This window comes from Myzus persicae, unplaced genomic scaffold (assembly GCF_001856785.1).
Source record: "Myzus persicae strain clone G006 unplaced genomic scaffold, MPER_G0061.0, whole genome shotgun sequence".
Lineage (NCBI taxonomy): Eukaryota > Metazoa > Arthropoda > Insecta > Hemiptera > Aphididae > Myzus > Myzus persicae.
Window position 1 is genome coordinate 1,196,134 of NW_019101024.1, and position 23,909 is coordinate 1,220,042.

The 23,909-nt window shown below is 26.8% G+C and overlaps 1 protein-coding gene across 2 annotated transcripts; it reads right to left on the bottom strand.

Moving 5' to 3' along the window:
* Window positions 1-1,555: 1,555 nt before the first annotated feature.
* On the bottom strand, window positions 1,556-23,661 carry LOC111027361 (forkhead box protein S1-like). 2 transcript variants are annotated; one of them, XM_022305730.1, is made up of 10 exons: window positions 23,501-23,661; window positions 23,270-23,397; window positions 16,192-16,273; window positions 12,970-13,117; window positions 12,515-12,879; window positions 3,479-3,668; window positions 3,330-3,402; window positions 2,434-2,506; window positions 2,215-2,349; window positions 2,017-2,141 (listed from the first exon to the last, which is right to left on the bottom strand). In XM_022305730.1, exons 2-10 carry the CDS (start codon window positions 23,348-23,350, stop codon window positions 2,017-2,019), a joined length of 1,272 nt encoding a protein of 423 aa, XP_022161422.1. In that variant the 5' UTR covers window positions 23,351-23,397; window positions 23,501-23,661. The 2 variants fall into 2 exon arrangements, with proteins under 2 accessions (XP_022161423.1, XP_022161422.1); XM_022305731.1 differs by lacking the exon at window positions 23,501-23,661 and having other exon boundaries at window positions 1,556-2,141; window positions 23,270-23,350.
* Between the last annotated feature and the right edge of the window lie 248 nt (window positions 23,662-23,909).

A 23,909-nucleotide genomic window follows, 5' to 3' on the forward strand; every position in this document is an offset into this window, starting at 1 on the left:
TTATTATTTGTAGTACCGACGTGATCATAAAATAAATTAAAAATAGACATTAGCATACTTGGTGGTGGGGATGGAGGTGATGACTGTGAGAGTGTGAAAACCCCTAACTTATGTACAAAATATAGTAATAATTAATTTCTAGCAATAACATGTTTGGGTTAATTGGGTAGGTACATAACGATATATATATACCAGGGAATTTCGGGAGAACGATGGCCACATTTTTCAGACATCTAAAGGCAAAAGTGAATTATTCAAAACAACGTTAGGGCAAATCATATTTAATATTAAATCATAATCCTACTTATTATATTATATTTAATCTATATAAATCAACAACATTTATTTTTGTCTTTTGTATATTTGCATTCATTTTTTTTACCATAATTTTTCCCATCGACACCTGGATCAATCACATACATTTTCCAAATATATTTTATTCTAAGTGAACAGACCCTGTGTTTAATATTGTACCCTAACGTGTTGGACTTTGGGTTGATGTGTACATCGTGTATACAACAGCTGCAGGTCTAAAGCCGAAAGTGATAGTGCGATTGGTGAATGGTGATTAGATCTTTTGTCCAGATTATCAGACTATATTCTGTATAAGTATAATATACCTATTGGCTATTAGTCTATTACTATGATTTATACAGAGTGTAGTTGTAGTAGTTGCACTATAGTGGTATACCATTATACCAAATTTGAATATTGCTGAAACCTATATATTATGTGTGTAATAATAGGAATATAGGATAGCATTTTTTTTATGTTTGTATCACATTTTGTTTTTAACTTTTACCAAAAAGCATTTCATAAAATGTTTCAAAAGAGTTCAAGAAACTATATGAGTGGATCTGACCCCACATCATCCATTTACCTAAATTTGTCTGTGTGCTTGTTCTTAATTTTGATCTCGAGTAATCCTCGGGTCAATTCTACTGTTTTTAGTATAAGTAGTAGTGAACAAAATTTTAGGCACTCACACAATAATTACCTAACATTTAAAACAGTAAGTGCTTAGTTAAATTGGACTTGGTGTTTTGGGTCTAAAATTGTATGTACACCTACTATAGATAATACACTTATATGTACCTAATTATCTATATTGATATTTATTACACAGTGGTAATCATTATTGGATCACAGACTGTGATTGGATTAACATAATAACTATAATAAATCATCTTTATTTTAATTATTTAAATCACAAACTGTTAAGGCACTTAATGTAGGTATATATATTTAACAATAAGATACCTACTAAAAATATTAATAATGGCTATAAAATCCTAATATTTTATTATACAAAAATACAAAATTAATAAAAATAATATTCATATATCAGAGGCAGACTTATTTGTATTTGTTCATAATTTAAGCTCTTAATTTTTGTTTGTACTTTTAAAATGTTAAGTAAATTCTAATTATACTTAAATTATTATTATGTATGACATTTTTAAATTTGACGTAAAAATATATTCTCTTCCTTAACAATATAATACTGACTGTTAATACTAAACATATTTATAAAATTATATTTTAATAATGTTAATTCAATTGTTTTGGTATACATACAATTTAATCCATTTGGTAACAATATTTAAGAAATAAATATTCTGTGTTTTGTTGCTTTGACATTAAGCTAAAAACACAATAATATATAATTAACACATACTTATAAGTATAAACAAGTGCTAAACTTATTAATACTTACAAATTAACAAAATCATTTTTAAATTAAATTAAATATTTTTTTTTTTTAGGAACCTACTAAAATAATAAATATGTTAAACTTGGCCTGCCTCTTAGAATCCCCTTAGTAACGCTTACTATAATATTAGTACTTCATAAATTAATAATTATATAAACTTTGAATTCAGATAAAAATGCCATGTAATACTAATACATTCTAAGTTACATTTCTTTGTTACCTACTTATTATTAATGCATTAAATGTAAACATTATATCATAGAACCATATAAATGAGTGCATAAAGATTTACAAATCGTTTTTCATAAATAACATTTTTGTCGTGAATCTGTAACTTCAAAATCTACGTTTGGGGGTTGTACCTCAAAATGGTCAAGGTTCAATGTATCTTGTGTTTTTTCCAATAAATTCAAATGTTCATCTTTCACTAAATCAACAGAAGATATTTAATTAAAAAATGATTGGTACATTCAAATATTAATGATTTGAAAATTGTCTACCTGAAATCATATGATCTGGAGAAGATGTTGATGTGGCCCAATAAGAATACTGAAGAGTAGTATCTGGTAATACCTCTTGTTGTTGACGCCGTTGACATTGTGGATATGTCCCACCAAAAGTCATACTTGGGCTTGCTAAAAAAACATAATATAACAAATAAAGTAAAATGAAAATATTTTGTTTTCAATCAGACATAATTAGATTTTGATTTTTCTTACCCATAGTTGTTGGTAAATGATTGTAATTTGAATGATTCATTGATGAGATCTGAACAGATTGCACTGGTTGCAACTAAATTTAAGATTAAGATTAATAATTAATAAATAATAATTTGAATTATATAGTTGGAATTTGAATGAATAATATGGTCTTCAGCTCCAGAGATAGGTGAAGGAGTACCATTTACCGGGTGATACAAATGTAAGACACTCAGTATTTCTAAACAATTTTTTTTACTTAAGTAATTTATTGTAAGTTGTTAACTGACTTATCATAAAATATTTGCAATATTATTTATCCTTATCATTTTTTAATTATTTTTAATACTTAATCTAAAGTGGAACATTTTTGGAATACTTTAAGTATCAAAATAAAATTGTTGACTAGATTTTATGAGTATTTCAGGAATTGAAGTGGAGTGGAATTGCACTGAGGTACCCCACAAAATGTTAGTCATATACTCATATACTCTGCTCATCAAAACTTTTAATAATTATTATAATTTATAACTAATAAACTACCTGTCAGAAATTTGATTTTTATAGATCGAAAAAGGTATTCCGAAAAATATTCTGCATAGGAATAGGTACCTATGAAATTGAAAATGTACCATGTCATTCAAAATAGTAAACAATTTAAAAATGATAACGGTAAAAATAATTAATTTAAAATTTTTTTATAAAGAAGGTTTTGTAACGACTTAAAATTATGTAACATAAATATTTTCAAAAACATTAATTTTCTGAAATAATAATGAGTAGGTACTAGGTAGCCTAGTAGGTAGGTTCCTACCTATCTTACGCAAATTGTATCACCCCGTAGACTGTACCGACTTACTAGTTATCATATTAATTGAATATTTATTAATATTGAAGAGAAATTAACTAAAACTTACCTGAGATGATAGAGGAAAATGCAATTGGTGCGTTTGAGGAACTGCCGAGTAAGGTGATATAGGCCAACTATTACTGAAATAAAAAAATCAACTTTATTGAATATGCAATGCATACCTAACTACAATAATGATTGATAAAAGTATCAAACCTGTGATCAAATCTCGGTGTTACATTTGGATTTGAACCAAAATTTGTAGGATGTGATCCTAAAATACCTCTACTATAATCTGGTCCAAAATAAGTTCCAGGTCTACTATAAGGTGTTGTTCTATATGGTCTTTTCATTCTTCGACGTCTTCTATAGTTTCCATTTTCAAACATGTTATCGTATTTTGGATCTAAATAATAATTGTTAATAAAATACAGATGGATAAAAAAAAAGATTAAATAAATAATGCAGCTGATTATAAATTGTTCAAAATTAGACAGCCCGTGGGTGTTTTAATGCGTTACAATAAGCATAGATAAAGGGATTGAATTGCTTGTTTTGTTTCTTTTCGTGTCCTCGGTTGGAACTATAAACATTCTTTAGATAAGTTACTGTCATTTACAAAAAAATAACACAGGGAGTAGGGACCAGTTGATTTTTAAATATTATTGTGTGTGTAAATAAAATAAACGAAAATTTTTATTCTAAACCTTTAAATATGATATAATTTCAAGTATCTATACAGAGTAATAGTTAAGTATAATATATTATATACTAGCTTACATTGAATCATCATCCGTTCGTCAACATTAGATTTTTATTTAGTTATTTTAAATGTAATATCATATAATATATAGACAATATGCTTATTTCACAAATTTATGTAAAAACACAAAACTTGACCGAATAAGAGAATATTTACTATTTACTATTAAAATAACCACTATGTATATAGGTACTATGTAATAAATAATAATATGATAACTTTTTATCTATTTTATATTTTTATTTGAATACATATAAACTGTAAGAATATATTATTTACAGTAAACATATGTGATGGTTATCCAGGTTAGGTTAAAAAACACGAATAACAAAAAAAGAATTCATCTAGCAACGGAACAAATATGATTCGGAGCAGCACATGTGCGCACTTTCGCATTTTTCACACGTAAGTAACATAACACAATTACAAAAGCCAAAAGGGCAGTAAGAATTGTTGAGAAATATTGTTCAATAAGTGAGCATTTGTGTTGAGATTTTTTCTGATAAAACTTAAAGAAGCAAAAGAGTGCGTAATCATGTTATGTCTTTATTGGTTATTAAATGGTATAAAGTAATCTCAACATCTTATATCACCAGGAATCCGAAAAACCCTGAACCCACCAACAAATTTGACAATAATCACTTACACGCTTACACATTAATTTATATACAACAGTTACTCTTTTTTGAAAAGTTTGATCACATTTTCAGGTACCTACACTAATAAAATTTTGATTATCTTTTATATTGGGTATTGCAGTGTACATCCAGAGTGCTAAAATGTATTTAACGTGCGAGTTTCTAATTTTCTATTCTTAAAGATTAAAAACACGAGAAATCGATTGCGTTAAAGGTAAGTCGCTCAGTATAATACAACATTATTATCTTCATCCTTTATAAGGCTATTGGAGGTTATTCTGCCTTATCGCACTTTAGCATAAGGTCAGCTATGGCCCAACCTTAGATTGATCGATAATTCGATTTCAATTTACAATATTAATGTCTACGTTACTATACACTAATTTTACAACATAATATTGTTAGTACCCCAATAATTATTTATAAATTATAATGTTTCTATTTTCTAAATTCGTGTAATTCAAAGTCAGGTATTTAATATGACAAACAATTTTTTCTTTGCATATCTGTTACCACGACGTCTTTAGTTGAACATCGTCATCAAACTACACTTATATAAGTTCCAATAATGTATTATATTATTATAATTTTGTTGTTTTATGGTTTACTATCGGAGTGGTACACCGGAGACACCGAGTATACGTCAATATCCTTCATTTGTAAGATTTAGGCTTTTATCTTATGTATTTCGTAAATTTAAAATCCCCTATAATATTAAATAGTGAAATAGTTGGTCAATCATTGGTAGGCTGGTAGCTTACTATGGTAAAATATACTTTAATACTAGACACTAGTACTTGTAAAAGTACTGTAAATGAGTAATTTTAGAAAACAAATTTCATGACATTTTAAAACCCTAGATATAAGTCAGTGTTATAAGACTAAATCGTCAGAGTTTTAATTTAAAAAATTTAAAACACTATTATATATGGCCGGTTTATCACTGTTTTACTTTCCTACAATACAATTTTTTTTTTAATTGTACTACATATTTAAAATTGTTATTACATATTTTGGTCGTTTTAATTACATATGTGTACATATTTTTCTTATATATTACAGAAAAAAACTTCCCTTTTATGATTCAAGCTTTGTCGAATTCGTTCTTTAATATTCGGTGTACTTAAAGGTGTTCAAAACTTTAAAAAAAAAATGGAATGGAATAAAAGATTTATTTTTGAATTGGAGGATAGTAATAAGCTACTTTTTTTCTCTACAGCTAGCAGAAATAAACTAATATGCGGTGAGAATTTGAGTAGCTGTTATGCCAAAATAAAATTGCTGGTTTAATCTATTATCTACAAATCCTACACCTTCCCCGAATCGTCAAAATCTTTCGATTATTTTTTGATTCCATCATAAGTCTCACTGCCTCAGGCCCTCAGCCATTTTGTTTTATTACGTATTTATTGTTTTTGTCTTTGGAAGCTAAACCTTAAGGCATGACTTTAAAATTAGGGAACAATAAAATGTACAATAATATAATAAAATTTATAATTTATTTTTAAACTTATTGATTATGACACTGCAGCATGCGGCATACTTTTAAAGGAAATTGTCTTAATTATTCACGAACCAATCGCTTCCAACACGAATTATTATTTATTTTATGAATAATAATAAATTGTATTTTTTTTATTGTTTATCAAAATTTTCACTTAATTAGTTGAATTTATACATTTTTAAATTAAATAATCAATTACCCTAAAATAATTTTTTTAAGAAAGAATTGTATCTGAGATTATCATGCGGGTAAAAATGTAGTAACCAAATATCAAACACAGGTTAAAATTATATCCAATCATAATCATAATAACAATTTTTATCTTATGGCAACCAATTATATTTTAAAAATACTAATTTCTACTATAACTATTATAATTTTTAACCAATGGCAACATATTAATATACAAACAAACAATTTCCACTGACGTGAATATTTAAAGCCTCTTATAAACATCATTGTTTAGGCTAATCATTCAGAAAGTCAGTCAATCAATCAAGATACATTCTATTATTTAGATATAAAGCTAGTTGTACTTGTACAGTATATTATTATATACACTGTACAGCCAGGTGGTCTTGACAAATGAAATATTTTTTGTCGTAATCAATATTTTTAAATTTGTTTTCTATATTATTTAATGTCTAGCGTGCAACACATATAATATAACATTTTTTATTTAAATTTTTTAATAAAAGAAAATATTTTTTGTCAAGTCAAGTTGATCCAGCCGTAAAAAACATTTTGAATTCAAAAAACATAAGCTTTTTTTAAATTTTTTATGAGACATTTTAAATAGGTACCTACCTACTTGTGAAAATCTAAATATTTTTCTAAAAAGTTATTACTTTTAAAACTAATGAATCTTACATCAAAAAAATTTGTCATTCATGATGTAATTATTTATATTATTATAATTTTGTTTTGTTTTAGAATGAGAATACAAATCTTAACATGGATATTTATATTTGCCTCTTTTCCAAATGTTCTGTAGTGTATCTACTGATTATATGTTTATTATAAATATTATACCCAATATCCATTTCGATAAATGTACATAATAGTTTTACGTATAAATAATAACCATAGACAAGTTAAAACAACCACTTTAGGAATGTAGGTATATTAAGAAAAGCGCGTCTGAACCAACATCAAATGATTCTAGATTATTTTAAGCTGCAATAAAAATCAGCATACGAAAATTCGGACTCAAACATACAATATTTTCAAATAATTTTTTTTATACGTATATGAGTCCGAATTTTTCTTGGAGAACTTTACATATACGACATGCATTATACAGATATAGGTATCACATCATCACAGGTAAATGGATGTAATATTTATATATTTAGCGAAGAATATCCGTAAAGAAAACTAAGAAAAAAATGATTCACTAGGCGTTGGAGAAATACTGCAGTCTATAAATGTCGAGGCAATTACCACGAAAAAATGTATTTTATTAGGTATTTTAGAGAGCGGAGAATGGCGACGAATTCAATAAGAGTCAGGAGTGGGTTGGAAACTTAATTTGAAGTACATTTGTACATGGTAGAAATAAGCTAAATAATAATTATACTAAAATTAATATTATATATTTTTTCACGAGCCACAATTTGAATATACTCTATTTTATTTTAAACAAAAATGTATAGTCATACCTATATAGTATATAGTTTATCAAAGTTCATAAGTCATAATTGTAGGGTTTATTAAATTAACAAGGTATCTACAAGCAAACGTTTTTATCCGCAATTTCCAGTCCATACTATCTATAAGTTCGTGATTTGTATACAAATTGTAAATTTTACTCTTGGACGATGGACCACATAAAATTACAATGAAAGCCACACTACGTGGCCCGACCACTATTCTGGACCATTTAGGTTCATTGCCAATTCTTCAATGTACAGTTTCCATGATTTTTGTAATATGTAGTGCCACCTCTTCTCCATTTAACACTCCAAAAGTTTTAAGGCATTTAGAAAGAAGATTTAAAAAACTCCCATCGTTGTTTACTCCATTCCCCCTACTCTTGGTCGTGTTTTTTCTGGTTTCTACAAGGTGACTGTCCGTATAATTTGGTTCTTTGCTTTCCGTATGCTGCCGGCCTATCTTATCCACTGACTCTTGAGTATGTGTACTATGTTGGGCTCGTTGATTAATTATTCAGTTATCTATTTTATCGAATCTTGGAGTCACTTTCTTTATTCCTCTTTGGGCCAAATATAGAAACATTTCTTACTCGAATATCATTAGTTTGTTTTTGTCAGATTTGGAGGATTCCAATATACCAATGCTCCTCATGCATAAAGTATAAGGGGTCTAAATCGGGGTTTTTAAAATAATATTTATTTTTTATAGTTATTAATATTACCAGCTTTTGGGATATTAAGTTCAATAAATACAGTCAAAACTAGCAGCTTATTTATAAGGTTACGCGAGTACCCGAATATTCAGTATTTATGACATTATTCAATTATACTTCATATATAAAAAAAATCTAAAAATAGTTTTTCAACTGTAAATATTGTTAATAGGTGAATTAAAATTAAAACTTTAATAACCACATAAAATATTTACATTTTTACAGTGATTTCATCAATAATTGGGAGTCTAAACTCATATAGTTATAACTAATAGCACAGTCACACCAGACACCGATTGCCAAATTTTAATTAATTGTATTTCTTATCATCACAACAATGTTAGATTTATGAGTTTTAGGTAGGTGACTAGTAGACATTTTATAGTAACCCCGACTGCAAACCACTAAATTAATATTTATCTCGTCTGATCGTTAATTTTTTTTTTAATTAGCCAAAACAAATACCTATTGGTTATGATAAATATTGAATAATATAATATAATATGATAGACTAATAACTAAAATAACCCACTATAGTATATAGTTATCATAATGCATTTCTAACTAGTGTTAACAAATGTTGACGAAGATACAGTAATCGTTCACAGTTCCACCAACACATTTTCAAACATTTCATGGCCCTTTAGCACCCAAAACCAGTGCCGCAGTTATTTCGCAGTAAACACTATAAGCTAGTGCTTAGGTCAGCAATTTCTCAAGGGCGGCAAATAATTTTTAATATTACATTTTTACTATATGTAACTATAGAACTAATTATAAAATGTTTTTAAACCAACGGGATTGTGGTAATATTTATATTTTATGTTTTCCAATTTCATAATCGTAGAGATGTATATTTTAAGTTTTCATCATTAAAATTTTAAGCCATAAAGGAAAAACTATAACTGTATTGCTTTAATAACATTTTTTAGATTAGAAAAATATTTATATTAAAAGGCAGCAAATTATTTAGTGCTTAAAGCGGCACAACGGTTAAATCCGGCACTGCCCAAGACGGAGAATTTTGGTACGTATCTACTCGGGACACGCATTGGCGGCTTTCATTTGGGCGAATGACCCAACATAATATATGTTTGGGCGAATTTATACATTTAATTTGGGCGAAATTTACATGTATCCGATGCATGTCGGAAAGCATTATTATTATTATTATATTTTTTTCTTGATTAACGAAGTTAATATACGTAAAGTAATGTATACGTAGGTATGTTACTTCCCTAATATTCAATAATTCATAAATTCGCCTAAACGATTGGTTAATTTCTCGCCCAAATGATATATGCTTTACTCAAGTAAATTTTGGGTTATTCGCCCAAATGAATCACGCCCCACGCATTACGCACCCCTACATACAAAATGAATGTACAATATGAACATAATTGTTTATATTTATTATTTATAGAGCACGTCAATTAGTTTTTAAGGTGAAAAATGATATACATTCTTTAAATAGTATTTGCATGCCGTATACATAATTAATGTAATATGATCCAATAATTGAAATCAAATTTAGCATAGCTTATATATTTTGTATAATGTTTAAAACATAACTTCCATTTTTAAGAATACATTCAATATATATACCTATACTCTGTACATACTAAAAATAATGTAATTATTAAGTTGAATAGTATCCATAGATAATAATTATTTTATAGTATTATTAAACTCTTTAAATAATAAAAAAAAGTTGTTTATCAATTGAAAATATAGGTCTAAAAAAAAAAATACAATATTGAAAATGTGTTTTTTGATTACTGTCGTAACTCATAAGGTACTTGTTCTATGACAAAAATACATAATGGTATCTTACCAAAACATTAATTTTGCACAATTTATGCGTCTTAAATACCTACCCTATTATGATACTTTTAGTAACGATCGTGATTTTCAGTTATCTAATGTACAATGCAATACAATCCTATATTTAAGTATGTAATTACTAATTAAGTTATAGACAAGAGGTGCTATTATAGGCTATAGGTGGTATTCAAATTTCTAATGGATAGTAAAACTTAAACACTACCACCAAAGCATGTATACCTAATTAAATATTAATATTATTTTATTTCTATAAGAATAATTAATAAATAATCCAACTATGGCATACGCTATAACAAAAGTGCTTATGAAGCGGGCAGTTCAAATTTTTTCCTGGATTTAAATACTAGGCCTAATAATAAATAAAACATAATGATGTTTTTGAAACGTAATGAATTTCATGTTTTGGTGAGCTAAGCACAACGCACGCGTACAAATCTTTATCATATGTTCAATATTGCTTTAACAGCAGTTTTTACACATTGTTACGACCATCAGCTGTCGTTTCAATGTAATAACAAACAAAACAAAATCATGCAATTTTATAATCTTTATCGCTCTTGATCAAAATTAGTTTGGACATTATAAGTTTGGTCGAAATTATAAATGCTGAATATTTTATAATAATTGTATATTAAATATTAGATATATCTATAGTTATTAATTGTATAATGGCTATTTGTTTATTGGTTTATTATAATTTGTTTCGGTGAACACCGTGTACGTACATAAAGATACTCGCAAATCGTAATCATTATTAAAAAGATTCAAAATTGAAGTTTCAAAATAAAATAAACATTACATCTATATAATATTAAATATTGTACTATATAATAGATATAATAAATAAAGTAAAAAAAAAATAATGTACAAGTAGAATTTTACTATTTACACATTGATATTAATACGGTATTAAGTATTAACCTACCTATAATGAAATAATATTAGGGTCATTAGGGATGTTAAGTATAAGTATTCTAAAAAACTTTAATGTTCAGATGAATAGCATATATATAGGTATAGGTGTACAATATTATACATATAGATGAGAAACAAACAAATAAATAACTTGATGATTGCATACCTTTGCATGTCTAATTATTTAGTATTAATTTAACTTTTATAAGTAAAATATAGCAGATCAGCGAATAACAACTTTTTTTTAATTATTAGTAGGAAGGTATTCTGTTATATTTAATCTAATCATTAAGCATGTACCGAATAGCTAAAAATATATTATTATATTATTATTATGCACAATTAAATTTAAATGAATACAACCTCTTACATCTATACAATTAAAAATATATAAATATCCGAGCTGCGGTATGGATAATATGTATATCATGGGTAGGTACCTACATAATTATATATAATGGGTTTTTAAAGTAGGAAGACACTCATCTCTCAATAGGTATCATTTTTATTTTTGAATTTGGTTTTTAAAACATTTTCATTTAGAAGGTATTTTCGATTGTTATAAATATTATATTTAGTATGTTTAATTTATTCAAGACTAGCATATAAACTTCATATAATAAAGGAACAGTAAAACTATTCTTCCTTAGTTTCTCTATAACGGAAACTCCTTTATAACGAAAAAATCAGTTGGTAGTTTGGTACCGAGCATCCGAGAAATATAAGAATATAAGATAAATCATAAGAAAGTTTCATTGTACCTACTTGTATTATAGTTATATCTAATAAATTATTAGAGGTTACTTACCTAAATACGTACTGATATTATACATGCATTAAAATTATTTTTTGGGTTAAAATCACTAAACATAGGTTTTAAACTTGATATATTAACGGCAGGATGATTTTGTCATCGTGATCCAGTGGGAATGAACTAGGTACATTGGTTCTACTTTGATAATAAATTATACGAAAAAACGATAAGAAAAATATTTTGTTTTCGACGGCTTTACGTTAATAAAGACCTAAACATTAAGTGATTTTACGTATATAATTGTTTTTTATCACCAAAATCCATTGTATACAATACATAATTAATACATTTTCAGATATTTTGGCTAAATGATATTACAAAAAAAAAATCATCTGTTTATGCTATCTTTAGTTAGTAATTCATGCATTGATTAAACTATTAATATAATATAATATCATTTCATACCTAAAGTCCAGTAGTTGCCTTTTCTATCACCGCCTCCATCCCTAGGTATTTTGACAAAACACTCGTTTAACGACAAATTGTGTCTTATCGAATTTTGCCAACCTTTTTTGTTTTTCTCGAAGTATGGAAACTTAGCCGTGATGTATTTATAAATTTCAGATAACGTAACTCGTTTATACGGCGAATGTTCAATGGCCATCGAGATTAGAGCTACGTACGAATACGGAGGCTTTGAGGGCAAAGTCGTAGCAGTCTGCTGCTGTGGCTGCTGTTGATCAGTAGACGCTGGTGACCGTTCCTCAGGAGATCCCAACGATGTAACAGTATTGCTACTAACGTCACCCGTATGCACAATACCATTATTTCTAAAAGTATATATGTATATTATAAATTAAATCACACATTATTTGTAATTTATTAATAATTTTAAGAATATAATAGTTAATCGTATATACTGTAAGTCTGTTTCAGTAGGATAAATGGTCAATGGCACTAGCTCTGTAGTAGATGGTTCGTGCATAGAAATATGATGAGAGTCTTGAAAATAGTTGGGTCGTTTATCTTCACTAGTGTTGTTAGCATTTATATCTGTAGTATCATCTCCTGAGCACACACAAATCAAATCCAATTTAATTTTTACATCATATAAATATCTGTTATTTATTAGCAACAACGGTTTATCTGGGTACTCCAGTATTGTGTTAAACAGTTCCCATCCGATTTCAACGAAAGGGCACTTAGTACTTACGTAAATGTACTGACATATCAAATTGAGGATTCTATCTGCAGTTACAAATAATATAATAATTCTTGAAGTAAATACTAAATTTAAATAATATAATATACCTACCTAATATTAAATTTAATTTATAGAATTGTATCTACATTCTACAGTATAGATTCTACATAAGACGTAAATATTCTTTAAGATGTAGATTTTCAAAAAAATAATTATTATTATGAACTGTGAATAAAGTTATATCGCACGGTGTTTACTGTTTAGGTTAAAATATCAATTGTTATTTCATGAACCTGCATTATTATGTATGCCCGTTAACAACGATTTACGAAAGGTATATACCTATATAAATTATTTACGTATTATAGGCGTATATATATTTATATATAAAACAAAAAAAAGGTTCTCATAAAAACGTGTTTTAAAAACGATTTTAGATCCTGTTAAATATTATTTATTACAAAATGGCTAAATTGTTTACTTATATACATATATATTGTAACCATTATAACCTCAAGACTACAAACTGCAGCATACGCTAAAACTAACATTAAACGCAACAGGTTTTAAAAGGGATTTTTTTCGATTTTATGTCGTAAAAACTCCATGTACCAACATATACTTTTTTTAAACTAAATATTATATTTTAATATATACCATATAGGTACATACACAATACACGTAAATATAGGTTCAATATTTTTAAAATATGACGAAATTAGAACTATTAGTTAGGAAAGTTGTTAAATCACACAACTTTCCTAGTTATCGTTTATTTTATTAACAAAATAATTACTATACCTAATCGAATATGTTTTGATTGAACCATGCTCAATTTCACGAAATAAAACATGTTTACAAATTTAAGACCTACAAATGAGTGGTAAAATAGTAAATTAATTTTAAAAGATATAATATTTATATAGATCAAACTATATAAATAATACTTACAACAAATTATTCTTATACAAATAATAAGAATTCCAAAAAATAATATTTATATAAATTTATGAAAATAATCGAATAATACAATTTTATAACCAAATGTTGTCCATGTATTTTTTAAACGTTATTCGTTTATTACAAACATCAGTAATAAACATTAAAGCGCCTATAAAGAAATTTAAAATATAAAGTATTAATTCCATGTCTGCTGGTTGGCGACGTGTCTACTCAATTCGAGAAACTAGCCGTGGCGTTTAACAGATCATTAAAATGGTCCTCGTTAAGTACGCCCCTCTCCCAACACCTCTTGATCCAACTGCCGATACCTCCACCCCCTCCGGGTTATGATTGAAACGTGACGAAACTACCTTTTCTGGGCCACCTCTCTTCTATAAGTCTGTGACCCATTATTTTAAAACACTATATATAAAAAATAAAAATGCATAAAAAACCACACCTACTCACACGGGTCACTCAAGCTAACAGAAAAAAAACTAGAAAAGAAACCTAGTCAGGCAAAATTTACACACATGATTTTATATCACTTATTTTAGAAAAATTATTAATAGATAGATATACCAATGTTCGATTTACTTGTAACTATGTGCCTACTTAAAATTCCTCAAAACTACTCAATACATTTAATTACATTAGGAATTAGGATTTAGACTTTAAAGTACTTAAATATAGTTCAATATATTTCTAATATAGTGATACTTATACTACATACTACTATTGCTGAAAATTCGAATTAACTCAATAGTTATCTGTTACAACTTATAAAGATGCCTAATAATAATATATATAAATTATATAAATTCGTAGTTAAAGTTACATATTTACCAATTAATGTGTTGGTAAATAGAATAACACTTCAACCAAATGCTGTTTAAATATTTTCTAGTATAAATGTAAACTGCAGTCCATACATAATACAGTACAGTATAGAAAAGTATAATATAATACTCGTATACATTAAATGCATAAATCTATGAGAAATATTCAGACTCCGAACATCCTATCACCTAATTTAAATGGTCGTACACGTTTACGCACAAAACAATATTTTTACCTGGGATTTAGGAGAACGATTGAAAACACACGTTTATAGGTAGGTACACATTTTTTTAAATTTTACTTTTGAGTGTCGTTAACTTAACGTTACCCGGGAGACAACACGAGGAATCAACCAATAATTTATTTTTATACTTAAAAATATTTTTATTATTACATATTGTTATATCATTATAGAAAATCATTAGGTCATTCATAATTCATTACAAAGATATTAAATCTATTGAAATTGTTTTTAATTTATTTATCTGGTTTAATTTTTTTCCCACAAAAATATATTCAACATTATTTGGATCTTCTCTTATTAAAAATATTTTTTACATTACTCTTAATAGTGGATATCTTTAAAAAAGTTTTTTTTGAATTTCCATCAAGGTATTATTATATTATACTAAACAATTTGCTTGTATAAAACCGAAAATACTACCACTATTGTAGATAACGCGTATATATATTATGGTGTACCTATACCCAAACGTGTCGTATAATATATGTGTACATTGTGTACCCAAACGTTCTCTGATTTCTCAGGTAAAATCATAAAATAGCTTTTATTCGATGTGCCCAAACGTATTGGCTTTTGGGTTAATGTACCCAATAACGTTCTGCGCCCATTTAAACTCGGCTAAATTTTGAGATTCCGATTAGGTAGAAACCATATTTTATGATTTTCATGTTATGGGTTTAACTAAATTGGTTTAATTTTTAATTGTACCTACAAGTAAAGGCTAAACATTTGACTTTTGCTTTCTCAAAAATAGCTACGTACTTCTGATACATTAAATAATTTATACTTAGCACTTTTAAAAATCCTTACCGGTAACCTTCAGGCTTAAGTTGTTATAACAATTATTAGGTGTACCTACCAATAAAAAAAACTTAAAATAAATATCAATGTACATATTATAATGAATCTTACCTCGCATTGAAGTATTTTGTTCGGTGTAAAAACAATCCTCCTGAACATCTTGAAGGTAGGTCGTTTCGTTTTTAATATTATTCTGAAATAGATTTTTAATTATATTACAATAACTTTAAAATATGACTTTATAATTTACAGATTACGTTAAATGTACTTTATAAATTCGAGAAATTTAAGTAGGTACCAACTTAAATTAAATACAATTATTGTAATTGTTGAAAATAACGTATAAATACAAGTATGATTTATTTTACAAAATTCATATATTAAACAACTAGGAAGTATTAGAGATAACTAAAACCTCGATAACTCGAATTTTTCTTGGTAATTGAAATGTTCTGTTTGGAGGTATACAACTCAAAAAGAAAAAAATACGTAAGTTGAATTTATTTTTATTCCTCTTGAGATTGAGACCAGGGACGGATCCAGGGGGTCTAGTGGCCCAGACCCCCCCCCCCCAGACATATTATTTCCCAAATGTTGTTAATAATTCTACAGATCCTGATATTACTATATTTCAAATCACATGTATATCTGATAACATAATATATTATTACAGGTATCATTCTGGGGTACATAAACTAAGATAGTACTATCTTAGTTTATAATGGAAAGTGCTTCAAGTATTGTAATTTTATATTAACAAAAAGTTGATGGCCCCCTCCCCAGATATTTGCTCAGGATCCGTACCTGTGTTCGAGACTATATACCTGTAGTTACTTGAGAAGAGGGACACCAAATAAATTTAAATTGAACTGAATAATAAGCTAATTACGGATCTTATTATGTTACTAAGTATTTATTTGTAATTAATAGTTAACTTAATTTATTTACTGACTCACGTAGTCACATATTGTTATTCAAGGGTTAGGTGATAAATATAATATAATCATAATCAAAACAATATTACTTTTTAATGGGTAGAGGTTTGATTAAGCAAACAATTGTTTACATTTTTTTTTTAATTTGCACATGCCAGGCAAAATTGTTTATAGAACTACGTAAGAGAATAATAAACTCATAGCTTCCTGGTTGAACAGCTCGGTGCTCTCTGCAGTATAACTGTACAAGCATCATATTTCTTTGAAATAAATAATATAAGTTAAGCCGAAGGCAGCTATTTAAATAAAAAGAGATGTGTTAAAATGTATCAAATGATTTTCTTAATATATACGTATGTTTATAAGTAAACTATTTTATTTCTGTACCTTGGAAATGTATATACATACCTATTTGTTTATTAATAAAATGATGAATTTGTTTTATTTTGTAATTTAATCGTTGGTTAAATTATTTAGAAATATTTCGTATAATAATTTTAGTCATAATAATATATTATATGAAGGTATAAAACTATTATTTAATAATTGTTTATTAGGTACAATTATAGTTTATAAAATATATTAAAATGCTTTTGTCTAAAACAATAAGTACTTCAAAATATTTTGAGAGAGTTACTTATAATTAAACTCCTGACATATTATGAAAGTACGAAAGGTTGGGATAAGATTAACGTCTTTAGCAGTTTAAAGCATTACATATGAGTACATCGATTTTTAATTTTTTAATATCAATAAACAATAAACATTGCAGTTTTTAAATCGACTTGATTATTTAACGATTTTCAGAAGTAAAATAATAAAATATGAAAAAACATGTACTTACACAAATTAATGTATAAAATAAAATATGTATGATTTAAAATTTAAACATTATTTTTAAAAAATCTATAAAAACTATTTAATATTAATTGAATGTTTAATGAAAAAATTATTTATATAAATTTTAATAATCCTATATTCTTTAATTTAAAAGCACATTATACTGCGCATACGAAATATTAATAACGAAGTCATCGTACAAAATGTATAGGTATTATCACTCATTTTAAACTATGTAACACAATAATATGTATACTACTGTAGTACCGTATATACCTCAATAGCATAAAATAAATTGTAAATATTTGCGAATTCGTTGGGACTGCTGTATAATGTTTTCAGTTTATCTCATCATTGAGTTATTATATTAGACCTCTCAAATTTGAAGTCAAAAATAAATAATATTAAGTAGATATATACGAATAAAAACAATTGTGAGCAAAGCAGACAGGTGAATCAGTATCAGCTATTTCTCTAAGAATATTTGATACATTTATAATAAATATATATTACTTTGAGTGATTAATTTTTCTATTAATAGGTCCTTCAAAATCAATGGTTATTACTTATTAGCCTTCTTTTGCTTAAAATAAATACAAGTTGTATTATAACATAATATCTATACTAATTATAGTAATTACCAGAACCAACACTTGTATGCATTTGCATATTTTTATTGGTTGGTCAAAAAAATAGCTAGTTTATACCAAAATTTGTTTCATAACCTAACAATTCTGTATTACTAATTAGTAATTACTATTATAGATTTATAGCTATTTACTAATTATAAGTAATAACTAATAAGTCAATACACCGATGTACCTACCGTATATAGAATGGTGTGAATAGGTTCGTAGTATAAATAGCTTAAAATTAGTCTAAATATTATTATAAACATAATCTAAACATTTCATTGTGTATGTCAAATAATTATTTATGATTATTTATGATTATTAACAGTTTTAAGTCCCCAGCCCATTATACAAATTAAAACCTGTGAAATTTATATCTGTGGTATTAATATTTAAAATTGAATGAATTATTAACTACAAAATAATTTGAAAATGTTCGTGGTTTTGACGAATTTTGTGTCAAAACTTTAACTTTGAACAAAACAATAAAAAAAAATTGCAACAAAATGTTTTTGGTATTTTGTATCTGCTGTTAAAACAATTTATGAAAAATCTTGCATTACGTTTTTAAACTTTCAAACTTAAAATATTAAAAATATTTTTAAAATTATTTCCGAATTAGGAAATAAACTCAGAATTGTTTACTTTTGAACAACAAAGTACATATTATACACCTAGTTAAAATGTTTTACCTTAAGAAACCTCCGTCAAAATTGAATCATTTTTCTATTCCAAAAATGAATTAGTCATCAGACACAAAAAGGACATTGTATAAGGTATAACCAATACATTCATTGTTCCACTCAGAATCTTACATATAGAATACATTCTTCATTTCTTCATTATATTAAATCGTGTAACACATAATAGTATAATATATTTTACTCTAGATTATATTTTAAATTATACAATTGTAAATTTTAATTAAATTAGAAAAATACAAAATGTACTTTACAATTGTATATTATTAATAGCTAAACTTTTCGTTAAAATGTATATACTATAAGATTTTTTTTTAAAATATTTTATTATTAGTATCTATACCTACTATTGTATAGTTGATTACAATGCTTTTATAGAAGAATATTTTTACTTGAGAGTACATTCATATTTTAATCTATTATAAGAAAATAATTTCAAAAATGTAGTAGCTACTTAAATAGATAAATAGATGGACAGAATTAGTGAAGGTTGTTCTCACAATGTTACACAATAGGTAGAAATAGTGTTTGAAATTTGCTGTTAGTAATAATATTTGTATATATATTTTATAAACAACATGACAAAACCTTAGCTCCAATATTATCATTTTCTTAGATCCGGTTACTGTGTATGTAAGTACTATACTGTGTGATTTTTTGATTTATTAATAAACATTAAATATTATCCATTATACACATGAATTGGTATGAGATGTAAATAAAAACATAATATAATATACATGTAAATGTATGCACATTCAAATTTTACTTTGTACATTCTCATACTTTAATAATATAGTGCTCAATAATATTAAAGTAACTTAACTTTAAATAGTTGAAGAAAATGACTAATTTTCCCAGATTTATTGATGAGTTATATATTTATTTACCTAATAACACAACAAAGTTAAAAAGTTACATAGTTTTTTTAAAGTTTTTTCAAGTATAATGCTCTAATTATGTAAACTTTATTTGAGTTTCATAACACCATGAAGAGTTGATCATCATTTTATTTTAAATTTAAAGTGATTATCAACATTTACGTAATAGTCTTATGAAACCTAAATAATAGTTACAGAATTGAGCAAAATTGTATAAAAAATAATTTAAAAACTATGTAATATTTCAAATTTGTTAAGTTACTAGGTAAATTCATGATAAAAGCTTGCCAGGTAAAGCCCCCCCCCTTAAACACGGCAGAGGTGGCGGTATAATTATTTTGTCTTCGCGGTGCCGCCGTGGTGGTGGTTAATTTTGTCCGTTTGACTCATTTTACAGCCTCCACAGCAGCGAAAGAACCTTAAGCCATTTTTTTCATCAAGTTAAAGTTAAGTTCCTTTAATACAAAAATGAACTAATTTCGAATATTAGTTAGTTTCTGAAATTGTCCAAATGTTTAACTTAGCTTGGGACAAATATTATAATTATATAAAGTTATACGTTTAAATAAATATAATAATAAATAGTATAGTATTAAACAACTACTGATAATTTGATCAAATGTTTCAAGCAGGTAGGTAATAAGTAATAACTAACAACCTTAATTTCTTGGAAACGAATTGGAATATTAGAACATAGGTCATAGAATGCCTACAGCAAAGTAAGAAATATACAAACAGTAAAATACTTTATTCGTAAATGTATATCTGTTGGCCGTTATAATAATATTATAGTCGTGGTTAACGTGCATTGCAAGAAATATCACTAATATAAATAATTGATAAGAAATAATATGACAAGAAAAATGTTTTTATCATAAAATTGAAAATGCTGAATATTCAATATTAATAAATTATGATCACGACTATACATACTAATATTCAGTACTCAGCAGTTTTAAAAAACATTTGGATTTTTGGAATAAAAAAAAACTACAAAAAAAACTAGTAACAATATATTGTTTTTAATGAGTTAAATTACTAAGTTATTATGAAATCAAACTAACTAGTCAAGTTAGAAAGTTACTTAAAAGTAACTTTCTTATTTAACTTTAGTTTTAATTTTCTAACTGTATTATATTCTTATTTCTATTATAGTTCTATTGTATGGACCTCTAGTACCTATAACAATTTAGTAGTATTTGTACACTACTACACTATAATACATTTTTTGTGAATTTTTTGCACGAACATGAATATTTTTAAACTGTGTAGGTGGTAAGTGGATATAAAAAGGTTGAGAATCGCTGAGCCTTAATGATTATGTCTATATATGTCGTGCTAAATTAAATCTATTAAAAATGTGATCATAAATATTAAAATATACATATAATATGATTATTATATTTATACACACAAAATAAAATACAATTTTTCAATGATAAATTATGCATTTTTAATGAGGTAATCTTTTAGTTCGTTGTTTATAATGTTTATAATAATAGATCAACCATAAAAAACTTTGTACAGTGAGTGCATTATGGTTTTAATGATATATCATGATATCTATGTCACGTGCGCTATAGCACGAATTTTCAGAAAATAATGTCGACCGTACGCTTTGAACAAATTGAAAAAAAAATGTATACTCCTGGCTAACATATTTGGATAGGACGTTTCGTAATAGACACAATGTGATGATGTCACTGCTGTAATATGAATTGTATTGTGTGTCTAACAAGTCATACTCGCACGCAGCTAAATTTTTTCATAGAAAACTGAACGAAAACCATTTCTAAAATTAGGTCCATTTGAACTCTATATACGTTTTATTTTGGAATAATTTCAATAACAACCCATCAATTTAATTGTTACTAAAATACACTACGTTATCGGTTCTTTCACTCTATTTTTAAGATATCGAATGCAAAAAACATGAGATTATCGATAAGAAAATAGGAAATAATATGTAAACGTTGATAATATTATGGCGGTTAGTTTATTTTGATTTTCCTTTTCTAATTACGCATCAAGGTTTTACAGTTTGAAATACATTTTAATGAAGTTAAATTATTAGTAACGCCACTAAAACCATCTTTTGATTTTACCAGAAATATAATATAATGTGAGGACATATTAAGGATATTGGATGATATACGGGTAAGATACATATAATATATAATAATATAAATACATTAGGTATAATTGTATAAACATTAAAAATAAAGAAAAAAATACATATATGTACTATAACCATCTTTTAAGTTATTTACATTGTTTAATCTATACAATATTATTATTATAATATGAGCTAATGAATATTGACGGTAGGTACTAGGTAGGCACCTCGTATTTATAATGATTGTGTTTGATTATTAATATCAACATTTTAATTTATTATCAGTAGAAAAATTATCTATTTATTGTTATTATTAGGTATAGCGTACAATATTTTATTTAAAATTACATTTTTCGCATTCTACAACCTAATATGAATATCATTTTGCGTTGTAACAAACGTCAAATTGTATTCTCGCACTTACAACTGTCATACATACAGGTACAACTATTTTTAACTAAAAAATATACCGACCTACTGTCTATTATGCTACAACCTGCTTCATAAATGTAACAAATAAAAACAATGAAAACTAAAAAAAAAACCATAGAATAAAACATTTATATAGGTAGGTACCAAAATATAGGTAAGTATAGGTAAGTTAATCAAAAAAATATCTTGTACAGTATATACTAAGAAGTATATACTATACATACATCTTGAAAACTAATATTTTTCCATACAAGATATTTTTTGATTTTTAATAACTGAACAAGAATTTCAAGAATTTTCTAAGAAAAGTATAACTATTGAACAAAGACATTCAGTATTAATCACTGTACCTACTATTATCAACAAATAAAAATATATTTTACAAACTAATATTTACATAGACATAGGTACACGAATCTCATTTACAACTATAGCCTATAGGTATCTAGAACGCAACCATTCGAAGATTATAAACATACATATTATATAGCCGTACCCATCTACTAATATTTTAGTTAATATCCAATAACACTTCGTTACATTTAGAGTTTATATAGTTAACTACTTAACTAGTTAAGTGTCGTACCAATGTTATATGTTTGTAAAATATGATCTACTGAGCGTTATGACTTTAATTAGTATAGGTACTTACTCGGTCTTTGGAGTGTGTGTCAAAGTTGTAGTTCTCTGCAGTTGTACCGGCCAAATCGCCGGAGCCCGAAAAGTAGCTCATATAAAATACTCCTGAGGTGTTCAAATCTCTCGAATTGAGCCCGAAAGCTGCGCGATTACCGGGATGGGGGGGGGGGGGGTAAACTGATATTATAATATAATAATATAATAAGATATATATTTATAAAGAAATTATGTATAAAGAACGTACAAAATCCGGCCAACTGCTCAGTGTGATCCGGCTTGGACGTATTATATATTTAAATATATACCTAAGTATATACGATGTATAAGTAGGTATAATATTACCTAAGTATACCAGCTATTGAAGGTACAGGTAATAGATAATGATCATTGTTTGCAACGCGTAGGGTCCGTGACCGCAGATGCTAAAGCTGTTATTATCAGAAGATCCATTTCGTCGTGAAGGGCGGGTCGAATTTGCGGCGTTCGAAAGTCGTTAAAAATATACACCACTGGTAACCAAACGGACGCAGGATATACCACGAATACGCAACGGGATTAACTGGCGGTCACACTTTCGTCGAGAAACGGAAATATCTGACTGAAACCTACGGCGGTGGCGTGGTGTGGAGGAGGAGAAGTCGTCACTGATCGTA